The following is a 23,237-nucleotide window of genomic DNA, read 5'->3' as shown; positions in this document are numbered from 1 at the left end:
CACGGACTTTTTGTCGAATTTCCTTTTCATTTTTTCCTGAGACGCGGAAAGAGCCTCGCGTGCAATTTGAATTGAATGCTTTATTGGCCATATGCAGGTTTCCCCACAGAGGAATAGGACACCCCCCCCCCCCCCCCCCCCCCGACTTACACACACAACAAAGACATCACATGGGAATACAGTCGGAGATCGGCAGCGTTGCAGAGAATAACACTGAAAAATTACACAACAATGGGAAAAGTACAAGAGGAAAAAAAGAGACCTCTTCACACGCTGGGTAACCTATGGGAGGACAGCATGAGAACAGGAAACAAAAAAAACTCCTCTGGACAGAGAGCACATTAATGTCCACATCACAACATTAGAGCACATGACAAGCCACAGGGGATGGATAGGGGGGTGGGGGGTAATTCGAAGGAACACAGCAGTCGTCCTACACCATGCTACCATTTCAGCGCGGCGCGCAGACCCGCCGTCTTCCCCCGCAGGAAACAAGCATCGAAGGCGTTTGGAAGGGAGGGGGGATGAGTGCGTGCTTATCAGTGTAAGTGTATGTGTGTGCGTGTCCAGAGTTCAGCGGAGACAGTGTCCTTCGCTCTATCAGGCTAACGGTGTGTTCACACCGAACGCGATGGACGCGAATAGAGCGTCAGGTTTACATGTAAAGTCAATGGAAAGGCGCGATGACGCGCGATTGCGGGTCCCGCGAAAATTCGGAAGCAGATTTGCGTCGCGAAAACGCGAAAACGCGCGTCAGTGTAGCGCGTCTGGCGCGTTTGACTCGCGAATAAAACCACGCGCGTGAGTTTTTGTGTTGCATTTTGTGCATACGCGCGTTTCGCGTCTACCGCTCGAGTTGGAAAAATCTGAACTCCAGCGTCAAATCGCGCCGCGACAACCAATCAGGAGCCTGGTGACGTGGCTGTTACCTAGGTCAAAGGGGCAGATCCAGCCAAAGCCTTTCATTCTTCAATGGAGGGGAAGGCTAATCAATGCGGTAGCAAACAACTCGGAGCTGTACAACACCAGCTGCTTTCAGTACCGAGACAGGAATAAAAAGGACCGAGCTTGGAGGAAGATATGTGAAGAGATCGGGCAACCTGGTAAGTTCATTCATTTCTCTTTTGAAAGTTTTCACTGACCCGGGGAAGCCGCACAAAAGCTAGCAAGCCACCGCTATTTTCCCACTGACGTACAAATACCGTTTTGCTTTTATGCATGTTATCATTTAGGAATATATTTTATTGTTTATTAATAAACAGCACACAGTGGTCCCGCTGTTCATCCGTCACTGCTTTGCTTTTTCGCTGATTTTTTATTGCACAGTACAGCATTGCATTCTGCAGCCTGATTGACAAATCTCCTGCGCTTGCCAAATTTATCACGTTTGGTTTTGATAACCATCGCGTCCAATAGAAAAAACAGCACAAAAACACCCATAACTATGAGCCTCATTCGGAAATAGACACCTGCACCGTGAGGGAAAAAGGCGCACGAAAGTGGCGGGCAGATGAAGACAAACCGCGGCATAATAATACTTTTACGTTTTGCAATCTACAAAGGTTTGCACTTTGAGAATCAATTGTGAGAACTGTGACCAGGGGCTAGTTATTCTGAGAACCCCTGCAATAAATGAGGGACCACTGTCTACTCTACGATTATTATATCGAACCTGTTAACATTTAATACTGTATTGATAGAACCAACTGATTCTGCAGCAGAGCATCCCCAGTCCCTGAGCTCCTGCTGCTGCACCCACAGATATGTACAGCAAGCACTGATACCTTTTTAGTCGGTGGGATTCCCTTGTGATCACCTTTACTAAATATCTACAACCAATCTGATTATATCCTGTTATTGTTTTTTTTTTTTTCAATGTTGAAATTAAAATCTAGTAGCAGCCTTCTCATTTCTTTGTGTTTTGTGCTGTTTTACAGGCCCACAGAGGAGGACGGCTCCGAGGCAGATGAGGGACGGGTCCCAGGACGGTCCATCGGCGGTGGAGCTGGCCATCCTGGAGTCCCTGAAGAGGCCACACCAGTCTCCAATGGAGCATTTCCTCCTCAGCCTTGTTCCTGCTCTGGAGAGCAGCTGGTCCTTTTTATTCCTGTCTCTCTGTAAATTCTTATATTTTATATATTTATGTTTAATGTTTTTCTGTTTGAGACTTTTAATATTATTTCAAATAAATGTTTATAATGACTAATGTCTCAGTTCTACTACACAGCAAATGTTGGCACACGACTTGACACATGTAGAATTTATTTCATATTATACTAATGACAAAATATACTGATACAGTGGGATGCAGAAGTTTGGGCAACCTTGTTAATAGACATTATTTTCCTGTATAAATTGTTGGTTGTTACAATAAAAAATGTCAGTTAAATATCATACAGGAGACACACACAGTGATATTTGAGAAGTGAAAAGAAGTTTACTGGATTTACAGAAAGTGTGCAATAATTGTTTAAACAAAATCAAGCAGGTGCATCAATTTGGGCACCACAAAAAAGAAATGAAATGAATATTTAGTGTATATCAATGTGTGTGTCTCCTATATGATATATGGGGTGCCTTTGTCTGGATGTGCTTCTCATCCAGAGCTGCACAGCACAGAGGAAAGTTCCAGCGCTCCTGGAATCCCTCTGTGATGGAGCGCCAGTCTCCAGGTGAAGGCACAGCCATGAAGTCGTCCACTAGACAGTCCCAGATGGACGTCGCTGCCTGGGGGGTGATCTGGCTCACCGTGGACACACCGACTCTGAAACTGAACGCGATGGTCCTGAAGGAGTCCCCGGTGACAAGGAACCTGGACAAAATTGTTCAAAATCAGTATTATGTGTACTGCAGTTACAAAATACATTATTCAAATTCCAAAATACTTTTGTGATGTCAGATATAAATCACAAAACTGAAATCTTACATAAAACATTTTGTAATTATAAGGATAATTACAAAATGTATATTAGATAATATCTAAAACAGTTGTGTTTTGTTTTAACTTTAACATATCATAATTTGATTGGTAGCAACTTTTGCCACTACAGTGAGCCAATCACTCACAATTCCTAAACATGTCAATCAGGTAGGAATGAAGTAAGACATTAATAGAAATAAAGAGTTGTATGTTGACATGTAGCCCTTTCCTTGCTTAAATCATTAATATTTTTGAAAAATTAATCTGTGATAAGACAGCTTATCAAGATAGAACCATGTAACTAGAGATGAACCAAACTGTTCACAGTTTTATCTAACTCTGTTTTAATAAAGGCTGTGACCCCTGCTATAGAGTCTGACAGCTGCAGGGATTATATACAAATATTCAACTATCCCAGAATTAAACCAGGTCTAAATAAAAAGGAGTGAGTATCACTACAAAGGTTAACTCATTGGTCCTAATGCTACAGTTTGATATCAGCAAACACCGAGCGCATACATTGATGTGACACCACAGCCATGCTATCATTCAAACACTGATAACAGCATAAATCGAATTAAATCGGGACTTGATGAGACCTTCTGAGTATCACTAGAAATATTATAAAGAGTCGTCTCTGTACCACAGTTTGCTTTCAGTAAACACCGACAGCATTCACTGTTAGCATAGCACATCCATGTTAGCAGTGTATAACTGGATGGATTAGCATATTAGCACAGATATCAATAAAGGACTACCGTATTAAATAGTTTTACTAACCTCAGGCAGACGGACAGGCGCTCTGCAGGTGGGATTGAGCGTCTGTAGTTGGTGTCTAGGCGGGCAATGCTGGGACCGACGAGGGAAAGCAGGTCCTCAAACTGGCCGACGGTGATAGCGCTGGAATCGGCCGTCATCCAGGCGCAGCTCCTGGAGCAAGTGGTGAAACTCACCAAACTGCTCATGCCTCTGGAGGACCTGATGGACCCAGGTACGGCGAGGACGTCTTTTACGCTGCTGCTCTGCTCTCCACAGTACATAGAGAAGGGAGACTCTCTCTTCAAGCGCTAGCTCGATAGCTGCCATCTTGCAAAGATACAACTCCCTCCCACATTCCTCCCACATTTCCGGTTCACGCGCGTCAAAATATTTGACGCGCGATGGATTTTTCTTGGACACGCGTTGAGACGCGAATGTACACGCGTCAAATTAGGGGCGTTTGGGGCGTTTTATTCGCGTCCATCGCGTTCGGTGTGAACACACCGTAAGTAAACAGTCTGCCAGCCAGCCCAGGTGGCCTTCATGGGACGGGAAGAATAGTCATCACACAGTCGTTATCAGGGAGTTGTTTTGGTGGGCTCCAGCCTTGGGCCTACAGCTGGCGCCGTGGTGTCCAAATGTTGAATATTGTTGATTTCTCCTTTGTGAGCAGCTCGAATTTAGCACTCTGAGACTGATCCCTCGATCTCCCGTTGAAGAGCTGCGAGCCTCCCCATGATGGTATCAAACTTCAGTTCCATGGTGTTGTCAGTCTTTTGATTCTGAGACCTCACAACTGCAGTGATCCGTTCCGCGATGTTTTCCAACTGTCGCTCAAGGGTCTCATTTTGAGCAGGCCTCTCTCTGATGTTTCCCCTCATACGCTCAATGGTGTTGTTTTGAGCCTTCACAGCAGCTGTAAGCGTCTCCAAGGTGTTGACCATATTACGTTCGCTGTGAGAGGTCGCACCTCGTCCCGTCGCTTCGAATCCGGCGGGCAGCCTTGTGGGGGTTTAAACAGCCGGTTCCGCTCTCTTATTTCTCTGATAAACCAGGGCTAAGCCAATGCCGATCAGCATGAACCCTGTTATCATGGTTCCGAATAGGTAGATGTCTTCAGCGTCCTCGATCGACAGTCCCGCCAGGCACACGGTCCTCCAGTTCTGCCACCCGTCCATCGTGTATCCGGCAGGGAAAGTCCCTCCAGGGCACTCAGGCTCTCCCGAGCCCCGACTTCTCGTTGAGAAAAGGGTGTCAATAGCACTCAGAGACCAGTTGATCAAATCCATAATTCTCTTTTAGGTTTTAGAGAACGACAGTGAGAGACTGTTCCAGGGAAAGTAAATTCACACAAGACAAGACAAGGACATAGAGGCGAAGCAGGGAAGATAAGGGTGAGGAGGAGAGGAGAAAAGTGCGACCGCCTTCGCTGAGAGCTCAAGAGAAAATTTCGCATGCTTTATGCAGACGCTCCTTAAAACAACTTACGTAGTCTAATACGTTCTGCTCGGGGGTAGCTGTGTCGGACAGATATCTCTCTTTAAGCAGCCGCAGGGGACCACGCACTGTGTGTCCAAACACCAGTTCTGCGGGACTGAAACCTGTGGACTCCTGCACACTCTCCCTTACCGTTAGAAGAAGAAGTGGCAGACCTTCGTCCCACTCTCTTCCTGACTCGAGGCAGAACTTCCTCATCATGGCTTTTAAAGTCTGGTGGAAACGCTCAAGCGCACCCTGTGATTCGGGGTGATATGCACTGGATTTTTGATGCTTGATGGATAGCGATTTTAAGACCTGAGCGAATATCTTGGACATGAAGTTAGACCCTTGGTCTGTTTGAACTGATTTAGGCAAACCGAAAAGGGAGAAAAAGTTTACTAATGCTCTGACAATGGCTTTGACTTTGATAGTGCGTAACGGAATAGCCTCGGGGAAGCGTGTGGCGGCGCACATTAAAGTCTAGAGGTACTGATGTCCTGACTTTGTTTTTGGAAGCGGACCGACACAATCGATGATTATGTGCTCAAATGGTTCGCCTAAGGCTGGGATTGGATGCAATGGAGCAGGAGGAATAACCTGGTTGGGTTTTCCGCTGACCTGGCAAACGTGGCAAGAGCGGCAATATTTGGTCACATCAGTCTTCAAACCTGGCCAGAAAAAGTGACGCAGAATACGAAGGTAAGTTTTCCTAATTCCTAAATGTCCAGAGAAACTGTCATGTGCTAGGTACTTGGTGTCAGAAATTTTGCGGTACAACTGCTTGTTGAAATACGTTCCAGCCAAGATCACTAGAGGAGGGAGGATGCCATTTGCGCATTAACACATCATTTTCAATGCTGTAGACACGGGGATTCTGATCGCTTGAATTTGCGGCAAGTAAACATTTTGCCAAAGTCGGGTCATTCTGTTGCGCATGACTAAAATCTGTTTTGTTTACCTCAGAAGACAGGTCAGGTGTAGCGGGTAGCATTTTATCAGACACACATTTTTCAGCTTTTTCCACAGGCAGTTCAGCTTTCTCAGGAACAGCTTCAGAACATAGAAAAGAGTCAGACAAGTCAACATCACCATATTTGCGCTTGTGGGCGCGTGTGACAACACAGGCAGGATAAGATAAGATAAGATAAGATAACCTTTATTAGTCCCACACGTGGGAAATTTGTTTTGTCACAGCAGGAAGTGGACAGTGCAAAAGTTATGACGCAAAAATTAGAATACAATAAGAATAAATACAGTACACAGCTGTACAGAATAGAATAAAATAATATACTATATACAGTAGAATAAAATAGAATAAAAATATACAATAAGATAAAAATAGAATACGAATGCTATATACAACTGAGTAAAAATACAACGATGCCAGAAAAGATTATTGCACTTAGTGTTATTGCACATGTGTGGATGTGTGTGTTTGTTCAGTTAAAGTCTTTGTTGTGGAGTCTGACAGCAGTGGGGAGGAAAGACCTGCGAAATCTCTCCGTCCCACACCGTGGGTGCCGCAGTCTCCCACTGAAGGAGCTGCTCAGTGCTGTCACAGTCTGCTGCATGGGGTGGGAGATGTTGTCCATCAGGGATGACAGCTTAGCCGCCGTTCTCCTGTCACTCACCACCTCCACTGGGTCCAGAGGGCATCCTAGAACAGAGCTGGCCCTTCGGATCACCCTGTTCAGTCTCTTCCTGTCCCCAGCAGAGATGCTGCCGCCCCAGCAGACCACACCATAAAAGATAGCAGAAGCCACCACAGAGTCATAGAAGGTCTTCAGGAGTGGGCCCTCCACCCCAAACGACCTGAGTCTCCGCAGCAGGTACAGCCTGCTCTGCCCTTTCCTGTAGAGGGCGTCTGAGTTATGAGTCCAGTCCAGTCTGTTGTTCAGATGAACACCAAGGTACCTGTAGCTGTCCACAGCCTCAATGTCCATACCCTGGATGTTCAGTGGTTGCAGTGGAGGATGCTTGTGCCTGCGGAAGTCTACCACCAGCTCCTTGGTTTTACTGGCGTTGATCTGGAGGTAGTTCAGCTGGCACCAGTCCACAAAGTCTTGAGTCAGTCCTCTGTACTCCTTGTCGTCCCCATCAGTGATGAGGCCGACTATTGCAGAGTCATCAGAGAACTTCTGCAGGAAGCACTGGGTGGAATTGTGGGAGAAGTCTGCAGTGTAGATGGTGAAGAGGAACGGAGCCAGAACCGTTCCCTGTGGGGCCCCCGTACTGCAGACGACCCTGTCCGACACACAGCCCTGAGTCCTCACATACTGTGGTCGGTCGGTGAGGTAGTCCAAAATCCAGGTAGTGAGGTGATGGTCCACTCCAGAGCTCTCCAGCTTGTCCTTCAGAACCGAGGGAAGAATAGTGTTGAAGGCACTGGAGAAATCAAAGAACATGATTCTCACAGTGCTTCCAGCGGTCTCCAGGTGAGCGAGGGAACGATGTAGGAGGTGAATGACGGCATCATCCGCGCCAATGCCAGGCTGGTAGGCAAACTGAAGTGGGTCCAGTGATGAGCTTGTTAGGCGCCGAAGCTGAGCCAGGACCAACCGCTCCAGGGTCTTCATCAGGTGGGATGTCAGAGCCACCGGCCTGTAGCTGTTGAGGTCCTTGGGGCGTGAAGTCTTTGGCACTGGTACAACACAGGAGGTTTTCCAGAGCTGTGGGACTCTTCCCAACCTCAGGCTCAGGTTGAAGAGGTGCTCCATCACCCCACACAGTTGGTCCGCGCAGGACCTGACGACCCTCGAGCTGATGCCATCTGGGCCCGCTGCCTTCTTGCCATTAATCCTCCTCAGTTCCCTCCTAACCTGGGTGGTTGAGAGAGACAGGCTGGAGCCTTGTGTTGAGTGTGTATTGGATGCTGTTGTTGGGGGTGGGGGGGAGTGAGCAGGGTGAATAGAGGAGGTGTGAAGTGTCTGAGGTGGAACAGCAGCAGAAAAACAGAGGGCAGACTGTCAGCAGCAGGCTCAGAAACAAAAAAAAAAATCATCGACGGGGTTTTCAATTACCTCAGGGATCGGGAAAACTTTTCCATTGGCTAGATCATTCCTCAGAATCATAGTAACCCCCCGCACGGGCAAGCGAGCGCGCACCCCAACTGTTACCGGGCCCGAAACGAGGGGCGACTGTAGGAAGACTCTGTGCAGCGGAGCTCGTAACACACTCATTTTCACTCCCCACACGAGAGCATCAGCACCACAAAACGAGTTACTTGAAAAAGGCAACGCGCTTTCCAAAATGAGAGACTGGGCAGCCCCAGTGTCGCGCAAAATAACAATCGGCACGCGATCCTCCTCTATTCCAGTCAGTGAGGCGAACCCTTGTGAAATGAATGGTCGGTAACTGCTGTCAAGACTGTCATTTCCTGGTTCATCACTGACGGGATTAGGAGTAGGAACCGACTGAACAAAACCAACGCTTTTTGGCTTTTTCCATGTGTGAGTTTGCTCTTTGCGACGGAGCGACGGACAATTGGCAATGAGATGGCCAGTATCATGGCAATAAAAGCATTCTCGGACAGTCATGGGGACCTGATCAGGGCGCGTTTGACGCTTAGGAGAAACCCTCAAACTCCTCGCAGGTTTAGACAACGGCGCACAGTCATGGCGCACAGCTGAAAACGTAACGCGATGGGTCAACACAAACTCATCTGCGAGAACAGCAGCTTTAGACAACGAATCCACCTTTTGCTCATTGATATATACCACAACATTTTCTGGAAGACACGTTTTGAATTCCTCCAGCAGGACCAATTCTCTTAGCTGAGCAAAGTCCTTCACTTTACTTGCAGCTAGAGCTGGGCGATATGAGATTTTTTCATATCACGATATGTTTTTTTCATTTCAGGCGATAACGATATATATCACGATATAAGCCAAATAACTATATTTGTAAGATTTAAATGTGCTGTTGCTCACAAGTAAAATGTGAAATAATCAGCAGCTTGTTTTTATTTAAATATTTATTTCCCATAATAAGTTCAACAGGGTAGATGTACTTAAGGAACATGAGACTTTTTCAGATAAATAAAGGCAAATATTGCAAACTACACAAAAGGCAGCCGCTAAAGCGTTTAAGTTTCAAAATAGAACAAACGAAACAGACTAAATTGTCAATTCCACTTAGAAACAAAATATTAATTCTAAAAATAAATCTTAGTTTGTTTTACAGAAGAACAGACAAAACTGACTAACTTTTGTCAATATCAAATAAACTGAGAACTAAAAGGAAATTCTCAATCTCTCCTTGTTGTATAGCTTAGCTTTTCAAACAGTTTTAACAGTTACTTTAGTCTGACAAAAGCCGAATGACGAATTAGCGCTTCCAGTCAGAGACTGAGGCTACGTCCACACGTACACGGGTATTTTTGAAAACGGAGATTTTCCGTTTTCGTTTTAAAAACTAATCCCGTCCACACATAAAGGCAGAAATGAAGGAAAACGCTGCTATGAACATGCCAAAGCAGCAGGTGGCGCTAGATTCCTAACCGTGCAGAAATGTTGGCCAATCAGAAGTCTAGAAGCCTCGGTGGGAAAAAGTAAACAAAGCTGGGGCATAGAAGCAGAACAGAGTCGTATGTGTGGACGGACAGTAACTGTGTGTATATGTAAGCATTTAAACACTGCAGAGAGTAGAATTAACAGTAACAGTATTGTAGAAATTCATTGCACCGAAACAATAACGTGGCACACAGTGTGACGCATGCACCAGTTTATTGTATTTCCAGACTTGCTTTCGGCACAATTTACAGTGTACGCTACTCTGTTTTTTGTCAGACTTGAAATAGCAGAAATACCTTCACACTACGGAGCTTCTATGGCTCTTCCGTTCGACAATCTCTCCGGCATTGGAACCATCATCTGTTTTCTCTTCGGTCACGCTCGGTTGATTTTTCTAGCCGGCACACTCATTTCCTCCATTACCCGCTGGCTGCTTCCCAAACAAACACACGTGTGGCTTGGCACTTGTGCTGTACGTAACAAGTCACGCGACGTGACGCTGCGGCTGTGATTGGTTCGGCTCTGCGCTACTTAATTTGGATTGGCTGACCTTTTTTTTTTTTTTTGAGGACAAGAACGGCGAGGTCTATCGCAATAGCTTAATTTCTCTATCGAGTAAAAGTTATATCGCGATACATATCGTTATCGTTCTAGGTTGGCGTAATAAGCAAATGCTTCAGCCAATACCTTTTGATTAGCCTTGTCTCATGCTTTCTTGCTTTGTGGTAGATTTTTGTTCTGTTTTCACTGAGATATTTGAATGCTAATCAATAAAATCAAAATCAAATCACGGTGCTGGTCTGGGGTCAGTGTTTACTCAGCTTTAACCTCACTCTGGGTTCTAGGTTAGCTTAGCGTTAGTTTAGCGTTAGCTTAGCATTAACATGCTGTCAGGTGTCTCGTGTGTAAATATTAATCACAGTGACAGTAAAGGAGGTAAAGGGCTGTGACGTCATCACGTACGCTGCGTCCTCTGTGGGCTCTGAGTGAACTCAAAGTACAAACTACAAGTACACAAACACGAACGTAGCTCAGAGTGGCGGACACACTCGGCCTCGTTGGTCCAGCTGTGAGTCCGTTACCGTGAACTATGGAGCGGCAGATTTGTGCTGAACTAAGCTGCACACAGCTGATGTTAGCCAGGAAACATTACACACTGACTTTAATGGAGAGACCGGAAATACAAACACACACAGTTTGTTGTGTGAAGAAATCAAACACGAGCTGAACAAACAGTAAAGTTCCTAAAGACAAACTGTTAAAGGAGGAAACAAAGCAAACTTACAGTTTCTTCACACACCAACAACAAGCTCCACTCCACACCTGGACACTAAACACGGACACACAGGTGAGCTGCTTCCTGGAAGGAGGCGGGACTCCACCTGAAACTCAGCACAGGTGGGAGGGGCTCAGCTCTGTGTGTGCTGATGTGTTAACTTTAAAAATATGCCGTCTGACTGCTCAGACTGAGTCAGAGTAAAGTTCACATGCTGACGTGTGGAGACATGAAACCTTGTTGTAGCTGCAGGTGTGAACACACTGATCCCAGATCAGCTCTGCTGTATTTGTAACATGAACATTTCTGCTGCAAAGCTTCAAATGTTCAGCATGTTTCTCTGTTTCCAGTCTATAGATCCAGTCACACTTTCTACCTTCACCTGTGCAGTAAAGACTGAGAGCAGAGCTGAAAGCAAGCGTCCAATCAGGGAGCAGCATCAACACCTGAGCTTCATTCAGACTCTGTTATTGAAGATGTTGTTGGTACAAAGTTCATCTGCTGCTCACATGAATCCATGAAAGATTTATTTCACTGAATGTTTCTTCAAAGCTCATTTCAACCTGTTGAAGTCATGAATGAAAGTGCAGACTGAGAGTGGATCACATGATGTTTGAGGTGTGTCATGTGACATGTTCAGTATTGTCACACATGTCTAGATTGTCCCTGATATCATAACTGCTCAAACACTGATGATTATATTTGAAGAATTATTCCTGATGGCAGCAAAGTTTGAATGGAGCTCTCTGTCTGTGCTGATTTGTCGCCCTCTGGAGGTCAAAGCACAAACTGCATGATGTCACTGTAACCACCACAGAGACAGGAAGTGTTTTTATGACTGAAACACTGAAATGATGCTAACGGCTGTCGTTAGGCTCACTGACAGCAGTGCTGATGTGTTCATGTCAAACACTGGCTCAGGTCAGACTCCTTCATCCTTCTCCAGCGTGAGGCCGCCCTCAGACCCACAGGAGCCCTGACCTTTGACCTCCTGACCCTAACCATTTTAGTCTTGTTGCATCTTTAAATGCAAATCCATCCAAACTGTAGCCGAGCAAAAGAAGCTGGAAGCTGTTCTATGAATGATGTTGTTGAAGGAGCTTGGAAAGAAAAGCGTCTGGACTTCTTTAAGAAGAAGAAGAAGAAGAAGAAGAAGAAGAAAGTGTGTACATTATTGTACTTTATTGAGCCCCGTGGGGAAATTGCTCTCTGCATTTAACCCATTCACTCAGTGAAGCAGTGGGCAGCCATTGGGCGCCCGGGGAGCAGTGTGTAGGGACGGTACCTTGCTCAGGGGTACCTCAGGGTAGCTGTTGCTTGAAGAGGGACATGGACGTCTTAACGCCCACTCACATCCTGGGACATTTGATCACAGGAAATCACATGATAGCGTGGGGCTAGATCTCACAATGGGTTCACCCAAAACCTTGGCTGATTGAGACCCACACCCGTTTTCACGGAGGAGGAGTTTCACATCCTGAACATGTGACAGCCTGGTTTAAAGGGACCAAAAGTAACTGGACACCTGATTCAGTTCAGGTTTATTCATCCGCTCCAAACCACAGCAGCAGTCACCTCCAGGGAACCAGCTGATCCATGTAACTGGGGACAGACCACAGCCCAGAGCACTGGTTCATGATGTGTTTGTGGACTGTAGGTTGTTTGGATAGAGATGAGATGTACACAGCAGTCTGTCTCTAATGTTTAATGAAATGTTCTGAAGATGATAATAACTTGTGATTTTCTTTTGAATGAATCTTTAATCGTGTTGTAGGGCCTCTGACTCTCATGAAGATTTTCACATCAATGTGCTTTTCACAAAGATATTAACAATGAAAATGACGTGCAGCCCTGAACTACTCATGCGTTAACTCAGCGGTTCCCAACCCCCGGGTCACGGACCGGTCCGTGAGTCGTTTGGTACCGGGCCGTGAGAGTCGAGGCTCGGTGTGAAATTGATGGTTGATAGGTTTGTAGCATAAACCTGTTCGCTGGATCGTTCAATCCAGCTACACAGCAAAGCAAGACACGAGTAGTTCTTTATGTTTCTCGTGCACGGGAGAGACCTGGACCAATGCCGTTCCTTCGCTTGACCACAGTCGCTCTCGTCCGTTCCCTCGTAACACTGTTCTTTTATTGAGGTTACATGAACATACATAGGTTCATTAACATACACGTGAACAAAGGTACCAGTCTGTATGTTATGTAGGTGTGTGTGTGTGTGTGTGTGTGTGTGTGTGTTTGTGTGTGTGTGTGTGTGTGTGTGTGTGTGTGTGTGTGTGTGTGTTTGTGTGTGTGTGCGTGCGTGTGTGTGTGTGTGTGTGTGTGTGTGTGTGTGTGTGTGTGTGGAGTCAGAGTGTGACCCCATAAACGACTTCCCTAAACCTGCTGGTCTGGAAGTCCAGCAGTTCATCTAAACAAAAGGCACTTAGACTAAAACAGACATCCTACCACAAAACAATAAGAAGGTAGCACCTCTCCCATGATCCCAGGACGTGGGTGTGAATGCCAGAACACTCTGGAGTCACACAAAGTCTTTAAAGACTACTATCATTACACAATTGGTTCTACACCTCTAAGCATATATGGTTAGATATTCCCCAATAACAATGACAATGATAAAATATAAATCCAACAATGGTTTTCAGGGTTTTTATCGTTAACTTCGTTTCCCTGGGTCTTTTCCCGTGTTGTAGTCGTGTGTCTTATTTTGAAAGAAATGTTTACGCGTTACCATAGCGACCAGAGAGCATTAAGGGTGCAGACAGGTGCATCCAACAACATTTTATTTTCCCTTATTTGATTTATGGACCTAACTGTATGAACTGGACTTTGGCTTTAATTCTGCTCCTCTTCATCATTGCTGTGTTGCATTTCCATCATTCTGCTGCTGGATTCACTGCAGGCTTTAACAAACACTCCTTTGGGTCCAGGCCCAGCCACGTGTTTGTAAGCTGCTGTGCTCCTCACAAATAAAGCCTGAAGCAGCTCAGACTGTTAGAAGCAGCACTGAGCCCTGTTACAGTTATAGTGTTAGAGCAACGGCTGCAGCCTACAGCATTTAAACTAGCTGACAGTAAACACATCAGTCCAGATGTTACCACATTACTTTGTGATGCTGAGAGTTAAAGGAGACTGGCTGATTAAAATCCCATTCCTTACATCACCGTCCTCTGCTCTGACTGCTTTCATTTAATCACAATCAGAATACTTTTTTGATCCCCAGGGGAAATTATTTAGGTTACAGTGCTGCAGCACAAACAGGAACAAAGACACAACACACTAAGTAAGAAATAGCACAACATACACAATATATACATGCATACATATGAGTCACTTATAAGTAACATGTGAGTGCTGGGGTCTATGACAGCAGGCAGGTCTGTATTTATGTCCAGGCTGACATGAACAGCTAGTAGTTCAGGGTTCAACACTCAGGAAAGTGTGTGACCTTCCACACTGACAGAAGATGCTAAACATGACTTTAAACTGTTGTTTGTTAAAGCCTCACAGATCTGAGAGCAGGGCTCAGTGGGTACATGAGCCTTTAAACATGAAGGCTTTCTGTTTCCAGGAGAGGAAACATGTGATCCAGCTGTGTTTGGTCACATGGATCTGCTCTGCATGGATCACCTGACTAAAACATGTTGTTATTATTGTTCTTACAGTCTTAAATCGGTACATCAGGCGGGTCACATGACACCCGGGGGTGACAGCAGCATCTTTCCTCTTTAGAAAGCTGCGCTCTGTCCCAGGAGCTGTTGTCACAGTAACAGCAGGAACAGGAAGTCACATGCTCTCTGCTCTGTGATTGGCTGCTTCTTATCTCAGCTTCCTGCAGAGGGTGGAGGTCTGCTGATGACGCACACCAACAGAAGTGTGACTTTCACTTCCTGTTTATTGCTGTTGTTCTTAAAGCTCTCAGGCGATGCTGCAGCGCCCCCTGCTGACACAAACTCCTCCCTCTGTCTCAGAGGTCACAGGTCAGCCTGCTGCAGAGGGTCTGCCTGTTCATGGACTTCCTGTTACAGAGACGGGTCTCAGCGTCAACACTGGTTTCTGATTGGACGGTGTGGAAACCCAGCTTCCTCCAGCCGAGTGATGTGTGGATTCATCACTCTCTGTGGATCAGTGTAAGTCTGTGTGTGGGTCAGCTGCAGGACTTGTTTGACCTTTGACCCTGGCAGACAGAGCTGGTTACTGCTGTGTGACTCCTGCCGTCGCTCCACTTTAAATTTTACTTAAAATAAGTCCTGACATGGCCCCGCCCCCTCTGACCTGCTGCTCCTGGATGTGCTGAGGACACAGCGGAGGCTCAGAGGGGGCGGGGCTTTTCCCGTGGCGGTAACCAAACTGCATTAGGTCACTGCACTGCCAGTGTTTAACCACACCTCTTCTGACTGACCTTTGACCTCTGACATGTTGATTCGATCCTTATTTAATGACGTCTTTTATCTAGTGATTTAATTCTGTGTATTTATATGTGATGGTGTTCCTGAGTTCAGCCTCAGCTGATATCCACAGACGCTCCTATTGGCTGGTTTTAAAAACACATTTTTCCATTAAAGAGACTCTTTTAAAAACACGTCTGCCTGAAATTCACATTTCATTTATTTTGGGGGATTTTAACAGAGAGATAGAACTTTATGAATCCCTCATGTTTATCCTCCAGGAAATCCAGTTTGTAGCAGCAGAACACCGACAAACTTTTCACAGCACAGAATTAGGATATCAAATAAAGGGGAATAAGAGAACATGAATATAAGCATAAATACACTGAACAAAAATATAAACGCAACACCTTTGTTACTGCTCCCATTCCCCATGGGATGGATGTAGAGACCTAAAATTCATTCCAGATACACAATATAACCATCCCTCCCAAACAGTGGTCACAAATCAGTCCAAATGTGTGGTAGTGGGCACATCTGCCATATTGAGATAATCCATCCCACCTCACAGGTGTGCCACACAGAGAATATGAATATAAGCATAAATATATACATATATACACAGACCTCACACAGAGACAGCAGCTACACTGTGTGTGGATGTGATCCATAGTCACAGCTGTGGGTTTCAGTCAGTGTGTCTCTAACTTCATGGTCACATTTCAAAGCTTATTGGAGCCAGAAGATGTTCAAGTAAAAGATTTATTGCTGTACTCGTCTACCAGGATAACAGGAGGTTCATAAAGCTGTGTAATACTTCAGCTTTACATCATGCAGTAGTAGTTTATTAAACCCCCCAAAATATGACTATCCAGAGTTGGGACCAGGAAGCAGAGTTGCAGTCTTACACGCCTCTCTGCAGCTTCTCTCCTCCTGCTACACCCCCAAAAACCCATCTCCATAGAGACTGTGTCAGCTCCCAAACAGAAAAAAACAAACTAAAAACCAGCAACAAACAACTTAAACATAAACAATCACAAAGAAAGAACAATACAGTATCCACATCTGAACCAAAGAGTAAAGCAGTGAAATGTGGATTATTAAACATTAGGTCTCTCTCCTCCAAGTCTCTGTTAGTACATGTTAGTAAAAACATTTCTGCATTTTACCCATATTTTATTTTTAACTCAAAATCAAAGATTCCAGATTCTCCTACATGTTGGTTTTGAATCAGATAGGACGACAGATTTCAGGTGGCCCTGTGTCTTTCTCTATTACATTTGCCACTGTGTAACTCAAAGTTATTTAAGGACTAGTTTATTTCAATGGATGAGTTTACTGACTGACGCGCAGAAGAAATAGTTCTTTATGGAGCCGAGATGGTGTGAATGATGAGACCAAAGACTGCAATATCTTGTACCAAAAATATATTGAATAAATGGAGGAAAGGGGAAATGGAACAAAATAATTAACACAACACACAACATAAATGCCCACAATTAAATAATAAATCAATGCTGTGATCTTTCTGTGCAAAAGTCCTTTTTGGTCCTCTTCTTTTTAAAGTTCACTTTTAAGGTATTCCTCCTTAGAGTCCAGCTTCATACAAATGGGGAAATATGTCCGTAATCCAAAGACGGCTAAGTGGGGAAAAGAGGGGAAACAAAGAATGGTCCTACCGGCTCGCCACTTCAATATGAAGAAGATTAATTCAAAGGGAGGGAACAAAACCTGACCTGTAGGTCAGAAAAACGTCCAGTGGCACATCAAGTTCGATTCAGTTTACCGGTAAACAAATATATTTTTCTGCAAGCCTATGTAACAATGCAAATCATCATCAACCAATGTACAACAGTTAAATCATTAATCATCTTGGCTACGTAGCTTAATCTATACATTCCAGTAGCGTTCGCTACAAACAATACAAAAACAACAATAAAGGAAAACAGCTGTCTAACAGACAGCATAGCCGAATTCAAGGCAACACATAACAATAATCATTCAATCGCACTTTGTTTCAAAGTAAGCCCATTAAAATGCTTAAGTAAATAAAAGTGTTCAAAAACAGCGGTTTTTGAGCCGGAGTTCTGCTCGCGGTGGGAACGCCGCCGCAAAAAGCCACTTTTTAATCGCGAAAACGATCGGCTGGTTACTGACAACCAAAAGGTTGTTTTTGGTAGATATTAAAGATCATGGGTGGGCGGGGCAAATGGAGCAGTTTTCTACAGTCGAGTAAAATTCCAGGAAAGAGCTGGGTGTGGCTTTCCTTTAAATCACATGATCAACAGCTTTAAGATGGAGGCAACTCGCTCAGTGTTTCCTGTTTCATTCTTAGACTGTGGCGATGGTAAGTAGCAGCTTTTCACTTGTTACCTGGCATCTTTTCAGCCACCAATGATAGTCATTGTATGTTATCAACATTTCACTAACTATGTTTTCTCTCATGTTTAAAATAGGCCGACCAAGAGCAAAATAGGTATGTCTGCAGACTCTGCTGTAGCCAAAGTTATCAGATCTCCTGTGTCTTTAAATCCCTAACTGCTCGATCATTATCATTTTAGAAGACAACAATTTCTCAAAGGAGGTTCAAAACTAATGCCTACAAGATTACCAAGAGGATGGTTCGGGGCTCTTACATGACTCCGGGAAGTCAACACTTGGTGGATGAGGTGTGTTACCTTTGACACTTTTAAGACAGTCCTGTTTATCACTACTAACAATAAGCAAATATGTTTTCACTCAACAGATCCTTCACAGCATGTTGTTTCTGGGCAAAATCAACAACATCCCCTTTTCTCCAGAAGAAATCTTCCCTAATCCTTTTGTTTTGGGTTCTTTAATGAGAAGATATCCCAGGCCTTTAAAGTTGTATTCGACTCAGCTTCCCAGGCGAAGTCCCTTCTCCTGTGTGCTCGACATGGTAAGATAACTCTTCTCACATTTTCAGTCAATCTGACAAACTTCCAGTTTTTAGGAAAGTATAATGCAAAGTGCTTTTTTTACTGAGAAATCCAAAGAAAATCCATACTGTACCTTATACTTCAACATATGCTTCTAGCTATACTTCTCCACCAAACACAGAGACTGCAGGAGAGCTGGAGACTTGCTTCAGAATTTGTTAGTTCTAAATAATGTCTAACAGACTCATTATTGGAGATGCTTACAGTCTTCAAGGCGTATATGATGCTGTCACTGTGTAGCTGCTGGATCTGTTAAGCTCAAAGACTCTAAATTCAGCGTGTTTTGACAGCCCGGCATAGCAAAATAGAAAAAAAAGGTCAATTAGCAAATTTAATTATAAATTAGTGAGAACAAAGATGGATTTTTGCTTATTGATTTAAAATTAAATAGATTTTTGTGACTTGTTTCACCCCCTATCTTAAAATGTCTAAACCAAAAGCATCCAATGGTCCTGCATAGTTAAATAAGTCAAGCAGCGAAACAAACATGTTGATCAACTTTCTATGAAAAACAACTATATAATCAGGTGCAACACTTTGACCAGATCTGTAACTGTTTTCAGATCGTCCTGCAAAATAACTCAGAGAATGAAGAGCAAATAAAGCAGAGTCTGCAAGATCTCCTCACAGACTTGGACTTAGAAGAGAATAATAAAAAAACAGCTTTCGTCTCGTCCACCATCTGCATTTCTCAAAAATCCCAAACCAACAAATCAGAAAGGTACTGCGGAGTCTCCATGTCCACCAAAGGTCCTAACGCTGGGAAAATTATGATTGCTGCCTCCTGTCTTAGCAAATGGCATAAATATGTATCTGGTGCGGTGATGACCTATTATCCAAACACAGTCCAGAAAGATTACTTTGATGGAACAATTGAAGTACCTGGAAATATCAGGTGTGAGGCTTTTTGTCTCCGTGATGGTGCCAGAATGAAGCCTTGCAGATCATGTAAGAATTTGTTTGGCTTGAACACAGAAGACCTCAGAGAGTGGCCATATGGTAACTGTGCTGAAGCTGAGAGCCTGAGCAATTTGCTTGAAAATGAGAGAGAAGTTGAAACACATGTGGATGAATACTCAGCTGAAAAGGACAACAGGCAGAGAGCTGAGGATGAGGTTGGTAGGGTTCTTAGAACCGTGTTGCAAAGGATTCGGTTTAACTGGACAGGTGAATTTTACAACCCAGAACAAGAGTGAGATTTCATGAAATCATTTGCATTCATCATTCTGATAAATCAAAGATTCTCTGCTCTGACAGCATCTGTGTGGATTTTCTGTAATCACAGAGACGTGTATAAGCACGTTTACTTTCCATCTCCATGTAATTGTCACATTTAATAATTAAAACTGGCTTCTATGGGTTTTTGTTTGTTTGCTTACATATCTAGTGTTTAATGCAATATGAAGCATTATTAGACAGCATTTATTGGGAAGAATCCCATATTTATACTGGTCTGTACCCAGGGTACACAGAAAATAAAAACACATGTTTTCTTATTATGATCCCAACTATAATTTACTTAAGCAAAAGCACTACATGTGTAGTTATAATATTTATAGCAGTTACTGTTGAGCTTTAAATTTATCATCTTAAATGTTTATATGCTGATTATATTGCTTTATATAAGAAAGGCCTAACTCTGAGTACACTCTGTGCCAAAAAGTGCTGACAGGAAACTGCATGCTTTTGCAGAAACGTGCTTTTGCAGCTAGAAAGTGAAGCTGATATATATCAGTTTTAATTAGTTTTTACCAACTGCTTGCTAGGGCAATCCCACGAGTTTGCTGTTTTTGTATTGAACATGATTCCAAGTGCTTTCTATAACACATAGCAGAGGTGCCACAACAAAGACTGAGAAGAGGACAGGAAGAGACAGTGAAAGAGATGCACTCCTTCGCCATTCATGTTAAAGCGTTGCATAGCTTTAATTTTAGAGAGTGTTGCATAACTTCAGTCATTTTTCTACCACAGGTGAAGCCAAGAATTGTGAAGCTCTCTTTTGGCCAAATACCAGAATCTGTAAGAAGAAGAAAAAACAAACAATCAAATAGGTCATTATTAAGAGGACAACAATCTCTTGATGATTATCCACAGTGTCTTTGATAACTCTGAGATACAAACTGTCAAGTATATACACATCCCAGCAAACAATAGCTGTGTTTGACTAAAGCGATTAATAACAAGGACAGAGCTACAATCACTACAGTCAAACATAAAGGGCTTAATCCTGAATCCAAGTCTGAGCTGTGATGCCGTTGGTGCTGAAAGCTGCTCAGATCCTGAAGCTGCACGTTTTGTCTCTCTCTAACCAAACCAGCAGCAAAAGAAGACACATTTCGCTTGACATAAACATTGTCATGAATTCCCTCTTACTTTTGCTGGTTTGCTTCCACCACCATTAAAACACACACAGAAAAACAACACAGCACAGCTCTCTGCCTCTCTCAGTGTACTTTAAGAACACCGTTTCCCATCTCAAATCTCTGTTTTTGGCATTATTCGCTTGCTTGTTATGAAGCAGTCTACCGTTGCTTACAGCCATTTTTTTTAATGACTTCCGACAAGACAGCCTCATTTCTGCTGTTCAATACCAAATTTTATTTATTTTTTTCAAATTAAGTGAAACTGCAAAATGCTCTGCTGTGTCTCTATTAAAACCTCTTATTAAAACCTCTGAATCACTTCAGCAGCATCAGCCAATGTACATTTGTTGAGTCGTGGTTCTCGTCTGCTTTTGTTCTACTGCAGAATAATATTTTTAAGGTTATCTACTGTAAAAAGCTAGGCCAGGAAAATCTGCTTCATGGTTTTGTGTTTTATCCTCAGTTACTTTGACACAAAAGCATCTGCTGTGATGCTCACACCTCTGATGAAGTTTCACAAGTGTCAGTACTGATAAATGATCAGAATTATAATGTTTCTGACTCTCTGAGTAAGAATTAAATGGAATCTAATTGGGACCTTGTGAATTGGAATTGAACAGGTTCTAGAAATCAGTGATGATACTCAGCTCCAATACCCACCTATGATATTAGGCTGACGAACGCTGACTGGGTTTCATTTACCAGCTTTTTATGTTCTTCCTGCAGTTTCCTCCCCACATCACTCATCTTAACTTTTTTCCAGTCCTCCTCAGTCTAAACAGAACACACAACAATACAAAGAAAAGCTCAGGTGATTGATCTCTAACACTAGGCATCCCCAGTCTTATTCTTAGCAGTCTAACTTCTCACCATATCTTTGAAGGCCTCTCCATTGTAGTAGCGCTTGGATGCTGGATACTCTATCGTTTTGTCACATAGTTCCAGGAAACTGGAAGCCACCAGATGCAGCTCCTCTCCGTCATAGCCGTACAGCTTTTTGTCCTCACGCGTCATCAGCACAAGCTCGTCACATGGACATGAGGTGCCCTTTACCACACCAATAACCTGCATTTTTACAATCTCGGGAAGGTAGAATTTTCCCCAGGCGTTAACTTCATCATCATCATCCCCGTTGTATTTGGTGTTCTCAAGCTCTTCTATCCACAGGTCAGCACCACTTGGCTTCTTCAGGTGAACGCACATGCTTTTGTTTTTGGAAACAAAATCTTTCACCCATTTCAGGTACTTTTCACCTGGAAAGAAGCAGACAAGGAAATATGGATGAATGTAGAAGTGTTGGAAAAGACAAATAGCAAGGTTATCCTACAGCAGTTTGTGAAAATGTTGTATCTTGAAATAAGCAGGCAAAATGAGGATCTCACTTATCTCATATGTTCTGACTACCGACTTTCTTCAGTTAAAGGACAAAAAAAGGGCACACTGGAGGCTGACAGAGTGTGCAATGGTGGGAATCATTTTGCAGAACTCACTAAAGTTTGTTTCTCCTGGAACAAGCTTTTTACACTTCGGCAAATGAAAATACTGTGTTAAACTAAAAAAGAGCACCAGACCAAGGTCTACAGTACTAACAGAAAAGCATGCCGTTACCTGTTGCCTGTCGACACAGCTGCTGATCTTTCGTACCAAAAAAATGAGGATCCCTGAAAGGAATAGAAAGGTTATGTTAAAATGAATGACTGTCACGGTGATCATGGGAAGCTCCGAAATATCACAACAATAGCTACGAAATCACAAAATGCAGTGTGATGTCTGTAAGCACCAAACATGACATCTCTGCAAATTCATCTTGAAACATGTAGGTACCTCACACGTACAGCTGCAGCCATCTCAGCCATTTATCACTGTGGCTGCCAAGTGGCTGCCACTTCACAAGCGCATGGCACAACATAGAAGAGCCACCTCCACAGGACAAGACTCAGCAGTCCATCTGCATCTTAAGGATAAAGGTCACTCTTTGAGGATGCCAATGTTCACATTTTGGACAGAGAGGACAGATGGTTTGAAAGAGGAGTGAAAGAAGCCATCTATGTCCACTGTGAGCGACCATCTTTGAACAGAGGCGGGGTTTACGACACCAACTCTCTGCCATCTATAATCCAGTTTTGAGATCCTTCCCAGACGCCTTAACGCCCACTCACATCCTGGGCCATCTGACCTCAGGAATTCGCATGATAAGGTGAGGCCAGGTTTCACAATGAACTCACCCGAAACTCTGGCTGATTGGGACCCACACCCAGTTTCACACCTTGGCTCAGGTGATTAGAGGATCATCAGGGGTCCTTTTGTCCCTCTGTGGGAGGTCACTCCCACTAGGTTTATATCTGGGACTCTCCACCATTTGACCTTAGAACTGAAGAAGCTTCTCGGATGAGAGGTGAAACGTCTTCAAGTAACTTAAAGAAGTCCAGACGCTTTTCTTTGCAAGCTCCTTTGACTACGATGACCTGGATGACTGAGAACCTTCACAGACATAAGGTGAATGTGACAAACAAAGCGCCTTCTTGTTCTCTGTGATAATGTAAAGTTATTAATGAAAAAACAAACGAGTAAAAAACGG

General features: G+C 43.8%; 2 protein-coding genes across 2 annotated transcripts; one reads left to right on the top strand and one right to left on the bottom strand.

Moving 5' to 3' along the window:
* Positions 1-2,365: 2,365 nt before the first annotated feature.
* Positions 2,366-4,013, bottom strand: LOC146640597 (uncharacterized). The gene is made up of 2 exons (XM_085400021.1): positions 3,701-4,013; positions 2,366-2,812 (listed from the first exon to the last, which is right to left on the bottom strand). Exons 1-2 carry the CDS (start codon positions 3,958-3,960, stop codon positions 2,542-2,544), a joined length of 531 nt encoding a protein of 176 aa, XP_085256147.1. The 5' UTR covers positions 3,961-4,013; the 3' UTR covers positions 2,366-2,541.
* A 13,664-nt stretch (positions 4,014-17,677) lies between these two features.
* Positions 17,678-19,641, top strand: LOC146640596 (uncharacterized). Its single transcript, XM_085400008.1, has 4 exons — positions 17,678-17,812; positions 17,898-18,005; positions 18,083-18,256; positions 18,860-19,641. The coding sequence occupies exons 2-4, from the start codon at positions 17,955-17,957 to the stop codon at positions 19,490-19,492; spliced, it is 858 nt and encodes a 285-aa protein (XP_085256134.1). The 5' UTR covers positions 17,678-17,812; positions 17,898-17,954; the 3' UTR covers positions 19,493-19,641.
* The last annotated feature ends 3,596 nt before the right edge of the window (positions 19,642-23,237 follow it).

The sequence above is a fragment of the Rhamphochromis longiceps genome, unplaced genomic scaffold (genome assembly GCF_057381845.1).
Source record: "Rhamphochromis longiceps isolate RC_006_pf unplaced genomic scaffold, R_longiceps_female_GT1.1 unmapped_scaffold_4, whole genome shotgun sequence".
In the NCBI taxonomy this organism is placed as follows: Eukaryota; Metazoa; Chordata; class Actinopteri; order Cichliformes; family Cichlidae; genus Rhamphochromis; species Rhamphochromis longiceps.
The sequence above is the reverse complement of the archived record's forward strand: the minus strand, read 5'-3'. Positions and strand labels throughout refer to the sequence as shown.